At 38.1% G+C, this 24,455-nt stretch overlaps 1 protein-coding gene across 1 annotated transcript in view; it reads right to left on the reverse strand.

Annotated features, from left to right (window-relative positions):
• TTLL5 (tubulin tyrosine ligase like 5) overlaps positions 1-24,455 on the reverse strand; it is a 309,724-nt gene that overhangs the window by 179,848 nt on the left and 105,421 nt on the right. Inside the window, exons 21-26 of the mRNA XM_068963929.1 lie at positions 23,041-23,187; positions 21,843-21,946; positions 19,151-19,278; positions 15,851-15,934; positions 14,884-15,279; positions 4,347-4,531 (exon numbers count right to left, since the gene is read on the reverse strand). Of these exons, the coding sequence (XP_068820030.1) occupies positions 4,347-4,531; positions 14,884-15,279; positions 15,851-15,934; positions 19,151-19,278; positions 21,843-21,946; positions 23,041-23,187 (1,044 nt within the window). The remainder of the gene's footprint in view (positions 1-4,346; positions 4,532-14,883; positions 15,280-15,850; positions 15,935-19,150; positions 19,279-21,842; positions 21,947-23,040; positions 23,188-24,455) is intronic.

Below are 24,455 nucleotides of genomic sequence, written 5' to 3' on the forward strand. Positions count from 1 at the left end.
AAGAGCCTTCTGTAGTTGAAAGAGTGATCTTTTCCAAGCATACAGCATGTAGACTTTACAGAAAGGTTTTTGCATGCTGCCTTCATGACCTTGTTGTATTTCCCTCATCAACAAATAAAGACCGTGAGGTGTACAGAATTTGAGTGAAGTGTCCAAGATCACACAGCTAGTAGAAGGCAGGTCTTTAGATGGCTAAAGATCCCTCCTTCAGGACTGCACTAACCACTCTGTTTATTAACCAAAAAGTTAAGGCCAACATCTAAGTGAATTTAGATCCCTGTAAAGGGAAGTCTGATGGAATTTTAATTCACTGCGACTAAATTCTTCTTAGATAAAATAGATTGAATGGGAATGATTTTCTAATAAGGATACAGTCACCTTGGATTCCCACAGGATCAGGATCCTTTCATTTTGGCAAGCTTTGTCATCTACCAAATGACAGGTGAAAATATGTAAACATTGATATCGGCTATGACTTCTACTACAATTGCAAAGAAAATTTCTTGATGTCTCGGTGCTTCTCAGTTCAGTTCAATTCAGTCACTCAGTTGTGTCCAACTCTCCACGACCTCATGGACTGCAGCATGCCAGGCCTCCCTGTTTATCACCAACTCCCGGAGTTTACTCAAACTCATCTCCACTGAGTCAGTAAGGCCATCCAACTATCTCATCCTCTGTCATCCCCTTCTCCTCCTGTCTTCAATCTTTCCCAGCATCAGCGTCTTTTCAAATGAGTCTTTGCATCAGGTGGCCAAAGTATTGGAGTTTCAGCTTCAACATCAGTCCTTCCAATGAATATTCAGGACTGATTTCCTTTAGGATGGACCTGTTGGATCTCCTTGCAGTCCAAGGGACTCTCAAGAATATTCTCCAACACCACAGTTCAAAAGCATCAATTCTTTGGCGTTCAGCTTTCTTTACAGTCCAACTCTCACATCCATACATGACCACAGGAAAAACCATAGCCTTGACTAGACAGACCTTTGTTGGCAAACTAATGTCTCTGCTTTTTAATATGTTGTCTAGGTTGGTTGTAACTTTCCTTCCAAGGTGTAAGCGTCTTTTAATTTCATGGCTGCAGTCACCATCTGCAGTGATTGTGGAGCCCCAAAAAATAAAGTCTGATACTGTTTCCACTGTTTCCCCATCTATTTGCCATGAAGTGATGGGACCAGATGCCATGATCTTCGTTTTCTGAATGTTGAGCTTTAAGCCAACTTTTTCACTCTCCTCTTTCACTTTCATCAAGAGGCTCTTTATTTCTTCTTCACTTTCTCCAAGGGTGATGTCATCTGCATATCTGAGGTGATTGATATTTCTCCCGGCAATCTTGATTCCAGCTTGTGCTTCTTCCAGCCCAGCATTTCTCATGATGTACTCTGCATAGAAGTTAAATAAGCAGGGTGACAGTATACAGCCTTGACATACTCCTTTTCCTATTTGGAACCAGTCTGTTGTTCCATGTCCAGTTCTAACTGTTGCTTCTTGTCCTGCATACAGATTTCTCAAGAGGCAGGTCAGGTGGTCTGGTATTCCCATCTCTTTCAGAATTTTCCACAGTTTATTGTGATCCACACAGTCAAAGGCTTTGGCATAGTCAATAAAACAGAAATAGATGTTTTTCTGGAACTCTCATGCTTTTTCGATGATCCAGTGGATGCTGGCAGTTTGATCTATGGTTCCTCTGGCTTTTCTAAAACCAGCTTGAACATCTGGAAGTTCTTGGTTCATGTATTGCTGAAGCCTGGCTTAGAGAATTTTGAGCATGACTTTACTAGCATGTGAGATGAATGCAATTGTGCAGTAGTTTGAGCATTCTTTGGCATTGATTTTCTTTGGGATTAGAATGAAAACTGACCTTTTCCAGTCCTGTGGCCACTGCTGAGTTTTCCAAATTTGCTGGCATATTGAGTGCAGCACTTTCACAGCATCATCTTTCAGGATTTGAAACAGCTCAACTGGAATTCCATCATCTCCACTAGCTTTGTTCATAGTGATGCTTCCTAAGGCCCACCTGACTTTGGATTCCAGGATGTCTGGCTCTACGTGAGTGATCACACCATCATGATTATCTCGGTAGTGAGGATCTTTTTTGCACAGTTCCTCTGCGTATTCTTGCCATCTCTTCTTAATATCTTCTGCTTCTGTTCAGTTCAGTTCAGTTCAGTCACTCAGTCGTGTCCGACTCTTTGCGACCCCATGAATCGCAGCACGCCAGGCCTCCCTGTCCATCACCAACTCCCGGAGTTCACTCAGACTTGCATCCATAGAGTCAGTGATGCCATTCAGCCATCTCATCCTCTGTTGTCCCCTTCTTCTCCTGCCCTCAATCCCTCCCAGCATCAAAGCCTTTTCCAGTGAGCCAACTCTTCGCATGAGATGGCCAAAGTACTGGAGTTTCAGCTTTAGCATCATTCCTTCCAAATACAGTTTTTGTCCTTTATTGAGCCCATCTTTCAGGAAATGTTCCCTTGGTATCTCTAATTTTCTTGAAGAGATCTCTAGTCTTTTCCATTCTATTGCTTTCCTCTATTTCTTTGCAGTAATCACTGAGGAGGGCTTTCTTATCTCTCCTTGCTATTCTTTGGAATTCTGCATTCAAGTGGGTATATCTTTCCTTTTCTCCTTTGCCTTTCGCTTCTCTTTTTTTCACAGCTATTTGTAAGGCCTCTTCAGACAGCCATTTTGCTTTTTTGCATTTCTTTTTCTTGGGGGTGGTCTTGCTCCCTGTCTCCTGTACAGTGTAACAAACCTCTGTCCATAGTTCATCAGGCACTCTGTCTATCAGATCTAGTCCCATCAATCTATTTCTCACTTCCACTGGATAAGCGCAAGGGATTTGATTTAGGTCACAACTGAGGTCTAGTGCTTCTGGTTGCTCATTAAAAACTAGAAACATACTCTAGTCAGTGACCCAGTGAAAACAGTGTCGCGGATCACCGGTCCTTTCCCCTCTGCATAGCCACTGCACATTTCACAATTCCTTCTCATTCTATTTTTTTTTCACATCATTCTGTCACTAAAATCTAACTATTAATTACTTTCGAGTCTCAACGCTGCCTGTACAAGATTCTTCACTTCCTAATTCACATTAGGCTTTTTAGCTACACCCTTCAAACTATTAAAGATTTGAAAAAGAAAATTCATTACAACCTCACACTCTGGGATGAGGCGGAAGTAAAGCTTGAATTAAAGCCCGTAATTTTACACAGAAAAGTAGGGCACCACCAGGGAGCAGTGTGTTGCCTGCTTTTAGCATGCACTTGAAGTAGTCTATGGCTTCACTTTTTTCCTAGATTTGATTATCAGTGGAGGATTGTCAGGCTTCCCAGGTCATGCTAGTGGTAAAGAGCCTGCCTGCCAATGCAAGAGACATAGGAGACGTGGATTCGATCCCCAGGAGGAGAGCACAGCAAGGACTCCAGGATTCTTGCCTGGGGAATCCCATGCACAGAGGAGCCTGGCAGACAAACTACAGTCCATGGGGTTGCAAAGAGTCAGACATGACTGAAGTCAGCACAGAGAACTTGTCACCAATTAAAGAATATGACACTATGAAGATACAGAAAACTGTAACTTTGGACTTGAATTATAATAATTCCTTTGGAGGATTTTGATGCCATTTTGCATTAAGAAAAAGGAAAAAATATGGCTTCTACTTCCAGTTAAATACTGCAGAGATAATCAGCAAGAAGGGCTAAAAGAATCCTATAGTTCTTAAAAGTTTCATCTAACTTTACTGTGTTGTAAGCTAGTCAACATATATACAACATAAAAGTCAAAATCCCAGTATCCATCAAGCTTGCTGGATGACCTTGATTATATCACTCTTTTAGCCTCAGTTTCCCCCATCTGAAAAATGGGGAGAATGATATGGTTTGGATGAGGGCTTATTGAAATAACTCATTAATCAGTGCCCAGAAAACATCCTGACATCAAGAGATGAAAGGTAGTATAGTTTAAAAAATAAAAGGTAACATTATGGCATTCTGGTAAAAAGATTTATAAGACTAGAACTCATTGGAAAATTTTACCAACGAAATAAATTATTTTTAAAGATAGTTTAAAAGTATATTTACAACTGAACATTTAAGTTTATCTGTCCACGAAATAACTACATCACAGCTAGCAGCAGACTTAACTTTGCAATACCTGTAACAGAAATCCTTTCTTTAAAGCTGAAGATGAACACTTTTAGCTAACATTCTTTAGCTCAAAAAACCAACTAACATTCATTCAATAAGCATCAGCATACGGGCATTAGTAAAGACAGGAAAGGACAGAGTACCATGGAGTTAATCCTATCCACTGGTTAAAAGCTCCATGACACCCCAAAGTGCCCATACCTGCTGGGTGAGGAGGCTGACGTGAGTGGATGGAGAATACTGCCTGGCCGCCTGCTTCTCGGCCAGCCGCTGAAGTTCGGCTGTAACCATACTTGGGTTGTACCGTTTGCTGTATGAAGAGCCATCTTCTCCCTCCTTTTGGGTTCTGGCCACTCCTGAATGCTGCTTGTTTGGATGGCATGAACCTGCTAAAGAGAAAAGCTTTCATCCACTTAGGAAAAAAAGATTAGAAAAACTTACGATGATGACAACCAATAGATATTCCACTGAATCCCAGGGATCTTTGACAACAAGAGGAGCAAGGACCTATCTTCAAATGCTCACAGAAGTAAACACATACCCTTACTATACCCGAGGATCTCTTCCTATCACCAAATCGTTACAGGCATCCATAACTATGCTTTTACATAATATGAATCCTTCACAGAAAAAGAATTTTCATCATACGTAGTGGGGAATAATTGATCCTAAAATTAATGAATAAAAAAAGTGCAGCCTTGAAAATGGTTGCTATTCTTGCTGTTCTTGTTCTGTGACAGTACTTGTCAGTAGCCTGCTGCGGCCACTGTCAAATCATCTTCACTGCAGCCTGCCAGGCTCCTCTGTCCAAGCGACTCTCCAGGCGAGAATACTGGAATGGGCTGCCACGCCCTCCACTGGGGAGCTTCCCAACCCAGGGACTGAACCTGCGTATCTCACACTGGTAGGTGGGTTCTCTGCCACCAGCACCACCTGGGAAGCCCCATAATCCTTCTTACAAAGCTCAAAAAGGAAAAGAAGGATAAAAGCAAAACTGAATTTATTTAGAAAAACACTAATAATCCTATATTACCAAATTTCAATTGATTTCTCGTTCAGATTTCTTCTTTCAACTATAATACCAGGGAAATCTATTGTTTTTGAGCTCTGAAGTTTTGGCAAAAAGAAATTATTTAATAAATAATCAAGGTTCATATTTGTTCTATGATATGTCACACAACCCATTGGGAAAAAAATTAAAGTCAGAAAAGTGGAAACACTACGTGTTTCCTTTCTGTCTTTTTAATGCTTATATAACCATGATCATCGTTATATATACAATTTGATGACACTGCTTTATTATATTATTTGACACATACAAAATACTATCTACAATAGATGTAGAAGTTATAAAACACATAATGAACTGACCACCTAAGTCATATTAACATGCATCAACCTATGGGTTCCTTCTCATTCTTAATCTCCCCTTATCATTCATCCCCTTCTTTTTTTAAAAAATAGTTTTATTCTTCATTTCTATGTGTGTAGGCATACCTAAAATACAGTTAATTTTGCTTGTTTTGAGCTCTATAAAAATGGTATCTTACTGTAGTAATTTCCTGGGACTTGTTTTGGTTAATATCATACTTCTAATATTTATCCTTCTTGGTATAGCTGAAATTCATTAACTTTACGTGACACTTGGTATTCCATTTTGGAAATACACTACAACTTATTTTTCTATTTCCTCATTGATGGTTATTTTGGTCCCTGCCAGCTTATTGCCATTGTAAACAGTTCAGTTGTGAACACTCTTGCGTACATGTCCTGGAGCATGTGCCGAAGGACTTCTCTTGAGTATGTGGCTAGAAGTTGAGTCAGAGAGTATATGAATTTACAAATTCATGTGATAACAACAAAACAGTATGTTTTACACTACCACAAACAAAATTCAAGCCTTCCTGCTGATCAATATCCCCTCCAACCCTTAGTATTGTCAAATATCTTCATTCTTCCCTCTTTTAAGAGGGTGGAAGATCTTACTGTAGTTTTCACTTAGATTCATCTGATTAATAATGATGTTGAGCATGTTACCTCTTTTCTGAGACCATTATTGTCTGTTTTTCCTTCTGAAGGAGGCTTGCTTATGTTTTTACTTTCGTTTCCTACTATAAGTTATTAAAGATGGTCTAATCTATTCTAGAGTTTAAAGTCTGCATCTGAGATTGATTATACGGATAGTATGAGGCAGGGATCTAATTTCACTTTTGTTCCTACATGGATAACCAGTTGTCCCAGCACCATTTATTGAAAAATGCATCCTTTTCCATCTGTCATATATCAAAGTTTCATCTATCTGTGATTGTTTCCAACTTTCTATTCTGCTTCACCGGTCACTCTGCACCTTTTCCAATACTGCATTTTCTTAATGATCTTATCTTCATATTTTTATTAAGATATTCGTCCACCATTTTTCCTTCTTCAGTAGGTTCTCACTACCCTTGGTCTTTTGCCTTTCCATTATCATTTTAGATGAGCCTTGTCAAGGACAACACAACTGTTGAGATTTTGGTTGGAATCGTATTGAATTCAGAGATAAATCTGATGAAAACATTTATGATACTAAGTCTTTCCATCCATGCACAGTCTATTTATATATTTATTTATATTTTCTCTCTCAACAAAGTCTTACAAAATTTCTTTTTAAGTCTTTCCTAAATTTATGCCTAGACGGCTTATAGTCTTTATGTAAATGTTTTTTAAAAACATCATTTTCATGGTGATATGGTTGTACACCAGTGTGAATGTACTTAATGCCCCTGTACATTTAAAAACAGACAAAATGGTAAATTTCATATTATGCATGTCTCTGCTGTTGTTGTTCAGTCACTCTGTCATGTCCAGGTCTTTGCGACCCCATGGACTGCAGCACGCCAGGCACCCTGTCCTTCACCATCTCCCGGAGCTCACTCAAACTCATGCCCATTGAGGCAGTTACCCTCTGTCATCCCCTTCTCCTCCTGCTTTCAGTCTTTCTCAGCATCAGGGTCTTTTCAAAAGAGTCAGCTCTTTGCATCAGGTGGCCAAAGTATTGGAGCTTCAGCTTCAGCATCAGTCCCTCCAATGAAGACTCAGGATTGATTTCCTTTCGAATTGACTGGTTGGATCTCCTTGCAATCCAAAGGAAGCTCAAGAGTCTTCTCCAACACCACAGTTCAAAAGCATCAATTATTCAGTGCTCAGCCCTCTTTATGGTCCATCTCACGTCCATACATGACTACTGGAAAAACCATAGTCTTCACTAGACAGATCTTTGTGGACAAAGTAATGTCTCTGCTTTTTAATATGCTGTCTAGGTTTCTCAAAGTTTTTCTTCCAAGGAAAAAGCATCTTTTAATTTCATGGCTGCAGTGGAACCCAAGAAAATAAAGTCTCTCATTGTTTTCATTGTTCCCCCATCTATCTGGCATGAAGTGATGGGACTGGATGCCATGATCTTAGTTTTTTGAATGTTGAGTTTTAAGCCAGCTTTTTTACTCTCCTCTTTCACCTTCACTAAGAGGCATTTAGTTCCTCTTTGCTTTTTGCCATTAGTGTGGTATCATCTGCATATCTGAAGTTATTGATATTTCTCCCAGCAATCCTGATTCCAGCTTGTGCTTCATCCAGCCCAGCATTTTGCATGATGTACTCTGCATATAATTAAATAAGCAAGGTGACAGTATACTGTCCTTTCCCAATTTGGAACCAGTCCATTGTTCCAGATCCAGTTCTAACTGTTGCTTCTTGACCACATGTATGACAATATGTATGTCTTACCACAATATAAAACAAGTTTTCTAATTCTTTGTTGCTAATAGATTTTTTTTTATTTTTTTAAATTTTATTATTTTTTTTAATTTTAAAATCTTTAATTCTTACATGTGTTCCCAAACATGAAACCCCCTCCCACCTCCCTCCCCATAACATCTCTGTGGGTCATCCCCATGCACCAGCCCCAAGCATGCTGTATCCTGCGTCAGACATAGACTGGCGATTCAATTCTTACATGATAGTATACATGATAGAATGCCATTCTCCCAAATCATCCCACCCTCTCCCTCTCTCTCTGAGTCCAAAAGTCCGTTATACACATCTGTGTCTTTTTTCCTGTCTTGCATACAGGGTCGTCATTGCCATCTTTCTAAATTCCATATATATGTGTTAGTATACTGTATTGGTGTTTTTCTTTCTGGCTTACTTCACTCTGTATAATCAGCTCCAGTTTCATCCATCTCATCAGAACTGATTCAAATGAATTCTTTTTAACGGCTGAGTAATACTCCATTGTGTATATGTACCAAAGCTTTCTTATCCATTCATCTGCTGATGGACATCTAGGTTGTTTCCATGTCCTGGCTATTATAAACAGTGCTGCGATGAACATTGGGGTACATGTGTCTCTTTCAATTCTGGTTTCCTCGGTGTGTATGCCCAGCAGTGGGATTGCTGGGTCATAAGGTAGTTCTATTTGCAATTTTTTAAGGAATCTCCACACTGTTCTCCATAGTGGCTGTACTAGTTTGCATTCCCACCAACAGTGTAGGAGGGTTCCCTTTTCTCCACAGCCTCTCCAGCATTTATTGCTTGCAGATTTTTGGATCGCAGCCATTCTGACTGGTGTGAAGTGGTACCTCATTGTGGTTTTGATTTGCATTTCTCTGATAATGAGTGATGTTGAGCATCTTTTCATGTGTTTGTTAGCCATCCGTATGTCTTCTTTGGAGAAATGTCTATTTAGTTCTTTGGCCCATTTTTTGATTGGGTCGTTTATTTTTCTGGAATTGAGCTGCATAAGTTGCTTGTATATTTTTGAGATTAGTTGTTTGTCAGTTGCTTCATTTGCTATTATTTTCTCCCATTCAGAAGGCTGTCTTTTCACCTTGCTTATATTTTCCTTTGTTGTGCAGAAGCTTTTAATTTTAATTAGATCCCATTTGTTTATTTTTGCTTTTATTTCCAGTATTCTGGGAGGTGGATCATAGAGGATCCTGCTGTGATTTATGTCGGAGAGTGTTTTGCCTATGTTCTCCTCTAGGAGTTTTATAGTTTCTGGTCTTACATTTAGATCTTTAATCCATTTTGAGTTTATTTTTGTGTGCGGTATTAGAAAGTGATCTAGTTTCATTCTTTTACAAGTGGTTGACCAGTTTTCCCAGCACCACTTGTTAAAGAGATTGTCTTTAATCCATTGTATATTCTTGCCTCCTTTGTCAAAGATAAGGTGTCCATAGGTGTGTGGATTTATCTCTGGGCTTTCTATTTTGTTCCATTGATCTATATGTCTGTCTTTGTGCCAGTACCATACTGTTTTGATGACTGTGGCTTTGTAGTAGAGCCTGAAGTCAGGCAAGTTGATTCCTCCCGTTCCAGTCTTCTTTCTCAAGATTGCTTTGGCTATTCGAGGTTTTTTGTATTTCCATACAAATCTTGAAATTATTTGTTCTAGTTCTGTGAAAAATATGGCTGGTAGCTTGATAGGGATTGCGTTGAATTTGTAAATTGCTTTGGGTAGTATACTCATTTTCACTATATTGATTCTTCCAACCCATGAACATGGTATATTTCTCCATCTATTAGTGTCCTCTTTGATTTCTTTCATCAGTGTTTTATAGTTTTCTATATATAGGTCTTTAGTTTCTTTGGGTAGATATATTCCTAAGTATTTTATTCTTTTCGTTGCAATGGTGAATGGAATTGTTTCCTTAATTTCTTTTTCTACTTTCTCATTATTAGTGTATAGGAATGCAGGGGATTTCTGTGTGTTGATTTTATATCCTGCAACTTTACTATATTCATTGATGAGCTCTAGTAATTTTCTGGTGGAGTCTTTAGGGTTTTCCATGTAGAGGATCATGTCATCTGCAAACAGTGAGAGTTTTACTTCTTCTTTTCCAATTTGGATTCCTTTTATTTCTTTTTCTGCTCTGATTGCTGTGGCCAAAACTTCCAGAACTATGTTGAATAGTAGTGGTGAAAGTGGACACCCTTGTCTTATTCCTGACTTTAGGGGAAATACTTTCAATTTTTCACCATTGAGGATAATGTTTGCTGTGGGTTTGTCATATATAGCTTTTATTATGTTGAGGTATGTTCCTTCTATTCCTGCTTTCTGGAGAGTTTTTATCATAAATGGATGTTGAATTTTGTCAAAGGCCTTCTCTGCATCTATTGAGATAATCATATGGTTTTTATTTTTCAATTTGTTAATGTGGTGAATTACATTGATTGATTTGCGGATATTGAAGAATCTTTGCATCCCTGGGATAAAGCCCACTTGGTCATGGTGTATGATCTTTTTAATATGTTGTTGGATTCTGATTGCTAGAATTTTGTTGAGGATTTTTGCATCTATGTTCATCAGTGATATTGGCCTGTAGTTTTCTTTTTTTGTGACATCTTTGTCAGGTTTTGGTATTAGCTAATAGATTTTTAATATTGATCTTATAGACATATATGCTGCTAAAATAATTATTTCTAATGCATCTATAGCTTATTTTCAGTTTTCTATGTAGATAACAGATTATCTGTAAATAAATAAGTAAATTTTAATTCCTATTGTTTGATGCTTATGTTTTTAATTTCTTGTCTTGTTATGCTGGATCCTGACCTCCAGTAAAACACTGAATAGAAGCAAAGCTAGTAGGCATCCTCTTCTTTCTCTTAAAGGGAATGCTTTCAGTATCTCCCCATTTACATTATCATCTATGGTGAGATTTTGATGGATACCCTTTTTAATGAGGATGTCCTTCTCTTCCTAGTATGCTGAGAGTTATTATCATGAATGAGTATAGAATTTTACCAAATTCTTTTTCTGCATTTACTAAAATGATGAATACAGTTTTTCTCCTTTAATCTGTTGATGTGACAAATGATATTTATAGATTTTCTACTGTTTTAAACCCTCTAGTATTCCCTGGATAAACTTGTTCATGGGATCTTATCTTTTTCATTTGTTGCTGGATGTGGTTAGCTCATATTTTGATTAGAATTTTTGCATTTGTGTTCATAAATGATTCTAGTCTGTAATTTCCTTGATACTGTCCATAACTGGTTTTGTTATCAAGATTAAACTAGCCATACAGAATGATTTAAGGATTATTATTTCTTTTCCATGCTCTATGACAAGTTTAAGATTGGAATTATCACTCCCTTGAAAGGCTGTCAACATTCATCTATAAAATCACCTGGGGCTCAAGTTTTCTTTGTGAAATTTATTGTATAAGTTATGTTAATAGTTACAATATCATTCAGGCTTTCTTTGTCTTCTTGAGCCAATTTTACTTATTTTGTGTAGATTTTCAATTTTATTGGAACACAGTGGTTAACAGTATTCTAACATTTTTTTCACCTAAGCTAATTTGTATTATCTGTGTGCTTTTCATTCTTCATATCATTTATCCATGTCTTCTCTCTCTTCCTGATCAATCTCACCAAAGGTTGCTCCACCACCTTAGGCTTTTCAAAGAACTTTTGACTTCGATATTTTCTCTATTTTTGAAATCTGTAATTTTTACTTTCGTCTTTGCTCTTTAAGATATCTTTTCTCTTTCTCCTTTATTTAGATTTATAATATTGCTGTTTTTATAACATCTGAGATCAGACATTTAGCCTTCCTTCTTTTCAAATATAAGTATTTAGGGCAGTAAATGTCCCTCCAAATACTGTTTTTCATTGCCCTCCACACATTTAAATATGGAAGGTTTTTCATTATCTTTCAACTCTAAAAGTTTTATATTTATTTCTATTATGATATCTTCAAACCCTCCCTTTGCTGATTTATAAAATGTCTTTATCTATTAGTAATAGAAATCACTGGAAATCTCGCACTAACATAGTGGATTTACAGATTCCTCATGTAGGTGTATCAATTTTTGTTTTACTATTTGGAGGTTATTTTGTTAGGTGCAGTTAGAACTATTATCTTTCTGTTGAACCAAGCTTTCTGTTTTATGTAATTACTCTCTGTATCTGGGAAGAAAATTTTACCTCTTAAAGCCTAATATAAGTTAATATATGCTAAGTTAGGGCTTCCCTTGTGGCTTAGCTGGTAAAGAATCCAGCTGCAATGCAGGAGACCTGGGTTCGATCCCTGGGTTGGGAAGATCCCCTGGAGAAGGGAAAGGCTACCCACTCCAGTATTCTGGTCTGGAGAATTCTATGGACTGTATAGTTCATGGGGTCGCAAAGAGTCAGACATGAGTGAACAACTGTCACTTTCACGCTAAGTAAACTTAGTATATATTAATATATAGCTATATCACTTTTTTCTGGTTGGTATTCTGAGAATTATTATCACGAATGAGTACAGAATTTTATCAAATTCTTTTTATGCATCCACTGAAATGATGAATACAGTTTGGGAATGAGGTTAAGATATTATTTAAACTTAGACTTTTTGGCATTCCTTTCTCCATTCTTTTACTTTCAACCATTCGACGTCCTTATTTTTACAAGTGTCTTTTTTTGCTAAACAACATATAGTTGGATTGAAAAAAAATCAATCTGACACTAACAAGTTCAGTCCGTTTATATTCATGTGATTCTTCATATATTAGGACTTGGTTTACCATCTTTAAGCTTCCATTTCTTGCCTTTTCTAAGCTTTGTGTTTTCTGTGCTTCTATGTCTATAGGTGTTTCCCCAGGCCCAATTCATTTCTCTTCCCAAATGTTTAAGTGTTCATATTTTAATTTTTTCAGTGGTGACCCCTGAAACATGATACAGGATATATATCATGAAAAAGTCTAAATAATATCTTAACCTCATTCCCAAAGTATTCAATCAGCACAGAAAAATTTGACTCCAATCACGTATAGGTTATTATTGTAGGCAACTAGATATTATTATCTATATATTATTGTCCACTACTGTTTAAGCCATTCAGAGTATGGTTTCTGACCATAGTGGAAATAAGCTAAAAGGAAATTACAAAAAACAGAAACTGCCAACTATGTGAAAATTAAACAATAAAAACAATCCATGGGTCAAGAAAAATCACAATGGAAATTAGGAAATATTTTCAAACTGACTAGCTTCTTTTGTTCCTTACCATTCTCTGGGAAATGTATGAAAAAGAAAGGTTTAAAAAAGAAGTTCTGATGATAACACAAGGTATTGGAGGCACTGACCTTACTGAATTTTTTTCACACAGGAGAGAAAATTTAAATCAGAACATAATTGAGTATTATTATATTCATTTTAGAAGATTAAGTCATAAGAATAATCACTCAGAATTAGCAGAAATACACATATTTGTACATATTTATATTTATGACATTAAAACAGACCATTCAGTACCTCTGATTCAAATTTCACATTATAATATCCATTTCATTTGAAATCAGATACCAACTAAGAAATACATGCTGGCTATTTATTCAGGACATGGAAGCAACTTAAATCTCTACCAACAGAGGAATGGATAAAGACGATGTGGTACAAATATACAATGGAATATTACTCAGGCATAAAGAAGAACAAAATTGGGTCATTTGTAGAGATGTGGATGGACCTAGAGATTGTCATACAGAGTGAAGTTAAGTCAGAAAGAGAAAAACAAATATATGTCATATATTAACACATATATGTGGAATCTAGAAAAACAGTATAGATGATCTTATTTGAAAAACAGAAACAGGGAAACAGATGTAGAGAAGAAATGTTTGGACACCAAAGGGGGAAAGAGGGAATGGGATAAATTGGGAGATTGGGATTGACATATATACACTACCATGAAGAAAACAGATAAATAACTGGAACCTATTGTACGGCACAGGGAACTCTACCTAATGCTCTGTGATGACCTACAGTAGAAGGGAATCTAAAAAAGAGTGGACATATGTATATATATGACTGATTCACTTTGCTGCACAGCAGAAACTAATGCTACATTGTAAAGCAACTATATTCCAATAAAAATTAATTTAAATAAAGGAAAATAGAAATATATATTGGCTATTTCTAATGCCACAGTAGTGAAGACAACGGGGTACTGGCATAAGTACAGATAGATAGATCAGTGGAGCAGAACTGAAATTCCAGAAGTAAACGCTTACATTTGAGATTAAATCATTTTTCACAAGAGTGCCATGACAATTCAACAGGGAAATAATACTCTTTCAACCAACAGTGCTGGGACAACTAAATATTCACACGCAAAAGAACGATGTTAAGACCTTTATGCCACACTGTATAAAAAAATCTATCAAAATGGATAAAAGACCTAAACTATAAAATTCTTAGAAAAAACAGACATCTTTGTGACCTTGGCTTAGGCAATAGTTTTCCAGATATGATATCAAATGCACAAGCAACAAAAGAAAAAACAAATCAGATTTCATCAAGATTAAAAACTTTTGTGCATCAAGAAAATGAAATAACAAACAACAGAATGAGAGAAGATACTTCTAAATCAAGTATCTGGCAAGGGACTTGTACCCAGAATATATAAAGAACACTTACAACTCAACAACAAAAAGACAGGTATCACAATTATCTCTTGACCACACTGTAAGCTCCCAGCAAACAGAAGCCCTATTTTATTTATCTCTTTATCTTCAGCACCTAAAAGAAAGCACTGCATTGTCTTATCAGTGAATGAATGTCACTGGACCAAATGCAAGACTTTTCCTTAGTCACAGCCTGCGTCCCTTTATCTTTCAAAAGAAAAAGCAAAGGGAGGAGATGACATTCTTTTTTCATTGGGGCTGGGGAGGAGCTGACATTGTGGACTCCCTTTCATTTTCTCACTCACCTGCCTTTGCTGAAGAGGGACGAGACAGTTTCTGGCTATAGATGTGTGCAGCACTTTGGAAAGAGGAAAAGGGGCCAATGGTGTAACTGCCTGATCGACAGCGTGGCAGGCCAGTGGGGCTTGGTACGTTCTGTGTCCCAGGATGTATGGAGAGAGCAGCACTGTCAGGGACTGTGCTCAGTAAAACTGCTGGCTGGTGAGGCATGCTGGGGATAGCTGGAGGGATCTGGGATAGAGAATGGTGGCCTGGCCCTGGTGAGAGGTCAGGGGTGGTAACAATAGATGACAAGTGGGTGTTGGGAATTTTCTGCAGAAGGGTAGCAGCAGGACCAGAGAAAGAAGTAGAAGAACTGGTATAGATTAATTTAGCCTCTTTTTCTGCTGAAGTGGTAAATCCTATTAAAATAAAAACAAACAAACAAAAACAGATCATGTTAGGAAAAACTAACACATAGTCTCTATATGTAAACATGAACATTTTTAAACATCAAACTAACCTTAGCATGAAACAGATACTATGAAAAATACAAATTTTAATGAGCATTCATCATGAACTTAATGAATTTTGCCCACTGAGACAATCTGGCATTAGAAATACTTCATTTCTAGTCCTTGTTAAAAGCTGGCATTGCGACCACCTCCATCAACCAGAACGGATGTTTTATAAACGTCAGGACATCAGGACAAAGTTTCTGGTAATGAGAGCTAACTCCTCTCCCTCTGATTTTCACCCTTCTAGAAACAAGTGCTCAGAATTTTAAACATTAAGAAAGTAAAAAATTCCTTGGAAAGGTGTTAACAGGTTATCGGTAGATAAAAGGAAATTCTAACAGAGAAGGGAAAACAAAGAAAATGAGCTTTCTGGAGTAACGCTGCATGCCCTAAAATCATTTAATATCTGATGAGTTTTTTCTATTAAGAGATTTATCTGAGAGTAGCAAATCTATGCAGGTTTGAAGTCACTCACGAGATAATTTATCAGAGTGAATTTCTGTTGTCTGTTGCTGTTTGGGCTGCTTTATCTTCACTTCTTCCATCGTTTCAGGGTGATCTGGAATAAATAAGTACTGAGCTTAGGTTCTGTCACTAATCAAACACTAGAGCACCACTCTACACATAATTTTGTTTCCAGAATATAACGCAACTAGTAATCGGTGCCAAGAACTATTGCATTTCTCACTGCACTTTTCCAAGGATGGCCATGTCCACATCCCTGTTGAGTGGGACAGCAAGCAAATGATTCCAAACTAGCCCAGCTAGCCCAAAGCCCAGCTCCAGCTGACCGAACCCGGGAAAGATATGGAAAGCCAGGGCAGTGACCCATGGACTGCCGACAAGCTAGGATCCGCCTGGGAAAGACAATAAGTGAGGGCGGTAAAGGGGCTTCCCCCAGGTGGCGCTAGTGGCAAAGAACCCGCCTGCTAACGCGGGCCATGTAAGAGACATGGGTTTGGAAGATTTCCTGGACGAGGGCATGGCAATCCACTCCAGTATTCTCGCCTGGAGGATCCCATGGACAGAGGAGCCTGGCGGATTACGGTCCATAGGGTTGCAAAGAGTCAGACACAACTGAAACGACTTAGCACGAATGCCAGGGCAGTAAGATGCCTCTGTCAAGAATTCAAATTTGGGGAACTAAGAGACCAAACTGGTTGGTGGTACCCACTGGAGCAAAGAAGTCACAATACATATGGACAGGGAACTGCCAAGAGATGAAAATAACAGTCCCAGTATTTGTTGGGATGATACCCGAATACCACAACAGCTCTGTATCTTAATCTCAGTTTTCCTTGAATAAGTTGAGTGAATTTGCTTATTAATCAGCATATTCAATAAGAAAATCATTCTAGTAACATAAATTTCCACTGTAATAAATCAGGTTTTCTTTTCCTACTTCAGAATTTTGAAATAGAACAGCCAGAGCTAATCATATACTTAGAGAAATATTCCCAAAATCTTTTCTCAAGGGCCAAGTTCATACAAACACTTAAGAAAGGCCATTTTACAGATCCTCTTTCAGAATGAAAGAATAAGGACATATGAATTCTCTTCTTTCCACCACTATCAGCAGTGGTAATACTGTCACACACTTGTTTGCTCATGTTTGAAACAAGAACAAATACTATCAAATGTCATAATGTTGTTCTCTTGATTGAGGCCTTCCTACTGCCTGTCCAGTTAATCTTGATTGGAAGTGCTAGGTATGAATGTTACAGTAAGTCTCCTACAGACAAACCTTCAAGTTGCAAACTTTCAAAGATGCGAACATGCCCCTGTATGCCAGCTGCTGTACAGTTGTTTCGTTGCTAAGTCGTGGCCAACTCTTTCAAGACCCCATGGACTGCAGGCCGCCAGGCTCCTCTGCTCATGAGAGTTCCTGGCAAGAGTACTGGAGTGGTTTGCCACCTGCTATTCCAGGGGATCTTCCCGACCCAGACATTGAACTTTACCACTGAGTCACCAAGGAAGCCCCGTTGTACAGTGCTCAACTTTCTCAAGGTATGCACTAGAAGACTAAAAATGCTTTATTTTTTGTGTTTGTTTTCTATGTGTTATTTGTGTGAAAAGTATTAGAAACCTATTATGGTATTTAGTTGGGAACCTAGGCTAACTTTGTTGGACTTACAAACAAAATTGGACTTATGAACACACTCTCAGAAAGGAATTCACTCATTATGTAGGGGACTTACTGTACTATATAAAGGTAATCCTTAACACATGAACTCAGAATCTCTGAGGATCCAGCTGTACAAATAGGTGCTGCTATACCTGTTGTCAGGGCTTCCCCAATAGTGCCAGGGGAGAAGTTACTCTCTGAATGCCAAGCTGGGACCTCACCTCCCTGGGTTAGTACACAGTTCCCCTTCCATTACAAAAACTCCTCTGTCTCCCTTCCCCAACACAGTTATAGGATCTTTTCAGGGATTCTATCAACCTTCTTCCTGAATTTACTCATACAACTTCATCAAGCAGACAATAAATATTATAAAGCCAAGAACTGTGACAGTCCTGGTCCCTGTTCTCTCTAGCAACTACTATTATCATAATGTCTGACACTTAACAGGTGTCGATTTAAAAATATGTAAAAGGAATGAATGAAAAGATGAATAAATTAGCTTTAGAACTTAGATTTAGGAAAGCTCAGAGGGTGGACTCAGAAGGATTTTTGCTAATACAATACTTCAGTTATACAGTGAACTAGACAGGCTTTTGTAGACTAGCCTCTGCAGCTAATCAGTTTTGAAAACATTAACACTGCTTCCTCAGGAAAACGTACACTACATTTTAGATGATCAATTGTCTTGGGCTACTTCCACATTAGGCTATGATTACTTTAAGAGTAGCGAAGAAGTCTACATCTCTGAGTCTAGCGGTTAGCATACTACAAAATTAGTATATTGGTTATCTGTGTCTTATGCTCCCATTTAGAGTTTAAATGAATCTTATACTTGAAGCACAAGCTTTGTTTATAACTGAGTGTTGCTGCCTTTTTTTTTTTTTTTTTGATCATATGACATGGGCTGGATAGTTTGGTCCACGTCAGTTTCAAAATCCCCAATCCTGGAGTTCCCCAAAAGTGAGAAATTTTTGAAATGTGTGGGAACACTGGGTTATCACAATGACTGAAGGAAGACAGTAGCATTTAGGGCTTGTTACTAAGGATATGAGACATCCCACCAGGTATATGGGAATAATCTCGCACAACAAAGAATTCTCATACCTCAAATGCAAATGGTGATAAACTGGAGGAAGCAAAAAAAAACTTAACGAGAGTGAGAAGTAATCATCAGGAGAAGCAGAAGAACAGAGATTAAGAGCATAAGCTTTGAGTCAGGAAGACTAAAGTTCAGATTCCTGCTTGGCTGGACAGTGCTGGGCACCCCTGAGCAAGTGACTCCACCTCTTTCAGCTCTGTTTCCTCATCTGTAGAGAAGTTTTATAATAGCACCTACTCCATATGGTTTTTGCAAGTAAAAAAAATAAGATCATCTCCAATAGACAGTAACATGAGTTCTCACAAAATGTTAGCTGTTATTAGTTTGTCTTGAAAACTACTCTCTAGTGTTAATTTTCATGGGGGAAAAAGTTTCAACATAGCCCTCTTCCATTTTTAGGACGAAAATACAAGGCTTCCTCACTCTCCCACCCCCACAACTACAAAATTTCACCACCTTGGAGTCTATTAGTGCTTAGGCAACATATTATTTTTGGTTCTCCTCTGCACATCTCACTTTTTCACTTCATATTAATTAACCAACATACTTACCACCCTTTGCCCCGCTATCAGAAAAACTGTTGTTGTTTTTGGAACTTTTTGAGTGCGTCCCCAGGAAGACACTCGCAGACTTGTTTTTTTGGGTATAAAAAGTCAACACCTCCTCCAGTTCAGCCTCACTGAAATGGGGAGAAAAAGGATGGTCAGAACAGGAAGCTGTTCTGGAAAATCTTTCTGCCAGACTTTATTATGGAAATGGAGTAAGCTGAAGAAGGGGGAAATGAAAAGCACAAGCTGAAAACTCCCTATTAATAGATAGTGAAAAAGGAAAATAAATGAAGTAGTCAGAAAATTTTAAAGCACAGCAAGGTTTTATTTATTCCACAGTGAATTTTCTAGATCTGCACTGTCCAATATGGTAGCCACTAGTCATATGTGACTATTTAGATTTAAATGAATTAAAATGAAAGATCCATTTCCTTGGTTACATAGCCACATTTCAAGTAGTCGGTAGCTACAATACAGAAAGTTCTACCAGACAGCCATGTTCTGAATCAGGGGTCAACCAGGACTGACTGTGGGCCACAACTGATCAGCAGTCTGTTCCTGCATGGCTCCCAGCTAAGAATGGTTTATACATTTTTAAAGAAGAATATGCTCTAAAGACCACATGGAGTTCACTAAGTCTGAAATATTTATTATGCGGTCCTTGACAGTTTGTCCACCTACCACTTCTAGATAATTGGAGTATATTCACTAAAGGAGTCACTTTGTCATAAATAAGGAGATTTACTAGGGTATCCAGGGAAGATTTCCCTTACCATCTATACAATACAGATCGAAACAGTCTCTAGGTAACTTCAAATATAGAAATTATACGCATTTTTTATGAACACCCACAAAATGAAAAGCATAAGGAAATGGAAGAGGGCCTGTTTACTAGAATTCTTGCAGTAAACATATGATGTCTGGGTGTTTTAACACCTGTAGCAGCTTCTCAATGGCCTTTTGCATTTTTTTCACGGAGCCTGTCAATGTTCCAGATAAGTGACCTTCAAATAAGCAAAATACTCCTGCATCATTACAAAGAACCTATATCCCAGCTTCAGAATACACTGCAGTGACAGTCCCAGAAAATGATTCTATGAATCTCAGGGTAAACTCCAAGGTCTCCAAAGCAGCAAAGAGCCACCAGAAAGCAACTCGAGAAACCATAAAGAGCTAAAGCTGAGGGTGCACACAGATGAGTGCCTCTGCCTGTCAGTGTGTTTTATTTGGCCCTTCCCACAAAAGCGAAAGATTGAGGTGGCCAAAATATCGACTGCTCTATACCTCCTGTCTTACCCTCTGCTCACTTTATAATGTACGTTTTCCTGCCTGACTCCTGCGGGTAAACTGAATTTGCCAACGCTGACACACACAGGTATCCATGTCCCACCTCAAATGTAATAAAAGAACTGACGCTACTGCCTATTTCCAACAATCACCACAATCCACAATCAGTAGTAAATATGTTCTAAAATATTTTATCTCCAAGTCTGTATCATTGGTTAACAGCATATATAATTAATTTTTAGCAGACAAACAGGCCTGGTAGGGGAAACACTCTTCACCTCTTAAAAGGTTGCCTTTTAGTTTCTTTTTCTATATTTCAGAGATTTTAAAGATCTCTAGGAAGAACTATAAACTAATGTTTTAACTTTAAAAGTAGAGCCATTTTCTGAATATAATCCAGCCTTTTTTTCTTTTCTATTTTCATAATGTTGAGGTAAGAAACTATTTCTTGCTTTGTTTCTATACTTGCTTTATCAACCATATTCCTCAAGACCTAAGAATGTCAACAAAATAACATTACACAATTATGAACTCCTATAATATGATGTATTTGTTTGTTGTATGTTTAAGCACACGACCCTGGGGCTATAATTAGGTGCGTACAGAGTTTTACACACAGATCACACTATGTTGGTGGTTGATAAATCACCACCTGACTTAACGTCACAAATCAACAAAGAGTTGATTTTCTACTGCTTTTCTCCCTACTGGGACTTTGATGACTGAAGATTAACTAAGGCAGATTTACAAATGTTTTATGCTTTATTTTAGTGGTTTTGTACAGTCCTCTACTTCAGAAAAAAGCCCTCCAGGACAAGTCTTATAACATTAAAAATTAAATGCCTTTATTACTTCTTCCTTTGCAAACACACTGAAAATGGACAAAGTGGCCTGGCTAATTTGTGTTAAGATAGACAGCTGAATGTTGATATTTTCAATCCCTAAAGGCTAACCTTAAGCATGAAGGACTTGTTTTATTTTATATAAATTAGGCATAACCCTCATAGTACTGAAAAACTGCCAACTCCTCAACCCACTCAACGTAGGCAAAATGTGGTCATCTCCACTGCATCAGTAGGCCAGGAATAAATTCAGATCCAGTAAACACTAGAAGCCTCTAACTTCAAACTTCCAAAGTGCTCCCTCAGCACTCTAAGTGCTGTGTACTTTGAAGGCTGTCTAGAGATATAGCCCAGATGCCCAGCAGCAGTGTTGTGATAACTGAAACCATGACAACTGCCAATAATTGGCTGAGATATGAGGACACAAAAACCATGAAACCCTTTTTCTCTTCTTATAAGTGATTGTACTCACATCTATGTTAGAAACAAGAGAATATTGGGAATTCAATGGGGCAGTGTGGAAGACAGAATAAGGTACTCGTTTATTAGTGAAGAATGTCTTCTACCTTGCTTGTCTGATGAAATCCTGAAAGTTTTCCGAATTCACCCCATCTTCTTCTTCTTCCTCAAGTTTCTTCTTTGATTTCTTCTCAGCCATTTGTTCTGTTTCCTATCCAGTCCCCAGTCCCAAAGAAAAACAAGATAAAATGGACTCTGGATAAATGCATAATTCATCATCTGGTTTCATTATCATTGGGTTAATTTCTCTTTATAGAAAAAGCATCCACTTCTTCAATGTCTTTTGGCCACCTATAAATTTGGTATATTATTTTCTGCCATCATTTCATGAAACATTTTAAAGTTCCCAACTCAGAGTTGCAGAATAAACATAAATTTTTATCATGTTTTTACTTATATACTCAGGTAGCCCTGTGAAAAAAAAAGACCTTGGTGATGTCTGTGGTCACACTTGAAGTATGACAATAGAGACACTGTACTTTGTTACAATTAGGAGGAGGAAAGCTCAGACTTGGAAGACACTTCTATAGCAGCATCCAAATTACATAAATTCTTCACTTATATAAGACAAAATTCTCAACAGAGCTAGAGTAGCTATGTAGCTATGGATTTGTTGTGTTGATCTTGCATTGACCATTCCACACATTCTACAAAAGCTATTTAAATGTCCAGGACTCAGATTTCTTCTCTGAAAAATGAGCACATTCCCAGCTCCTCCCACTCCAAAATGACATTTCCAAAGTATTCTAAGACCCTTGGATAAAAGGTGCTTTGCAAACTAGTCTCACTAAATAGTCAATTTTCTGGGCTTGGTTGTAAAAGGAAGTCACTATCTAAAACACTTAGAGAACAAAGTATAACTCTCTCAGGAAACAAGACTGTGTCTTTATATTATATCCATAGTTCAAATTGCTTTCATATAGTCAGTTCACCACTGTCTCCAGGCACAGTAATGACAATGCAAATTCACACAGCCCAGGATTCATCTCAGATACAACAGCACTCAAAAGGAATATGCTTCCGGATGAGAGTGAACCACGGCCTCTGGGCCTTCACAAGTAATAAGTAGCTTTTCAGATGAGCTGGGTTAAGGAGTGTGGTCCAACTCCCCATAACTGTCATACACAGCACATGATGACATTAGAAGGGAAAAAGATCCTCTTCACCCAGCTGGACAGAGGCTTCTAGCCTGTTTCTGACAGTGGTGGTGATCCAAAGCACAGGACTAACGGATGAACCACCTACCTTGTCGTACACGGAGATAAAGTCACCCAGCTGGTGGGCCAGGATTCTTCTGCGTTCTAGAAGTGCCAGTCTCCGACTGGGTAATACCATCCTCAGTGAGTGCTGGAGGTTACTTGATGCTCGCTTGAGGAAACGAACCACTAGCTCCTATAAATCAGAGAGTCATTGGGGAGAAAAAGAAGAGATTGTGCTAAGCAACAAAAGACAAGCTACAAGGGGATTATACAATAGAGAGCTAAGAGGAGGCATACTGCACTCTTCAACAAATAAGACCCAGAGCAAACATATTAGGTATAACAAGAATACAGCCAGACAAGAACAAAACAAAACAAAATAAATGTAGCATCTTCCCTTAATAAGCTGACAATGAGAAAATAAAAATCAAGTCTGTATGCAAATAACTGCGTAATAAAGTAATAGCTGTAAAAGTACCACAATTCATATATACATAGTACTACAATAATCCAAACTGCAGTTATCACTTCTAATAGGGTGATCAGAGAAAGTGCTTAGGAAAAGACAGAGGTAGCAGAAACTAAAACCTTGGAAGCACAGGAAGTCATCAAAGATGCGAAGGGAGAGAAAGAATACGGAAATACTGACACTTCGAGATAGGAAAGAGGAGGAAGAATCAGAAAACAAACAACCAACAACAACAAACCATGACAGAAATATCAGAAACGCACGCAGAAATCCAGGAGAAACAGTGTCACGGAAGCCAAGGCAGGAAGGCACCCATGTCACAAGCTTCCAAGAGGCTGAACTGAGAAAGGACCACAGCTGCTTTCAGCACCGTAAAGGGAATGGAACAAAGAGGTGACGAAATGAATGGATAATGAAGAATAAATGTGAAGAGGAGAAACTCCTGACTTAAAACGTGTAGTGACAAACAGAAAGAACTGTTACTAAGCTTGAAAGGCGATAGCTTTTTATTTATTTATTTTTTCTTCCCCAAGAATAAGGGTGCTTTTAGAGTTGTGCGTTGGCAAGGAGAGCACAGTGAAAAGTCATTAAGGGGTAGTAGAGATACATCTCATTAGAGATGGGGCAAAGGATTTTGAAATCTGAATATCAATCAGATCATTAGACTTGGATCAGAGAAGGCAATTCTACATCTACCTTCCTCATAAACAAGACCACTGTCACAATCACCAGGTAATGGGTGAGGTTTTGCTGTCTAGAAGGAGTTTCATTTGGGAATGCACAGAACTGCTACTAAGTTCTGCAGTGATGATCCTAAATATTCCTATCAAAAGCCCCATTGAAATCCTGTGTGAATTCTAAGCCAGCAGCTCCAGTGGGTTTTCTCTTCTGAGCTATTTTTCTTTTCTTCTTGAATTTGATTTTGGTTCGTTGTTCTTCGGTGCCAATTTACTCCAACATAAAGAAATAGTCTCATTACCAGAGGGCTGGAT

This window comes from Capricornis sumatraensis, chromosome 2 (genome assembly GCF_032405125.1).
Source record: "Capricornis sumatraensis isolate serow.1 chromosome 2, serow.2, whole genome shotgun sequence".
Lineage (NCBI taxonomy): Eukaryota > Metazoa > Chordata > Mammalia > Artiodactyla > Bovidae > Capricornis > Capricornis sumatraensis.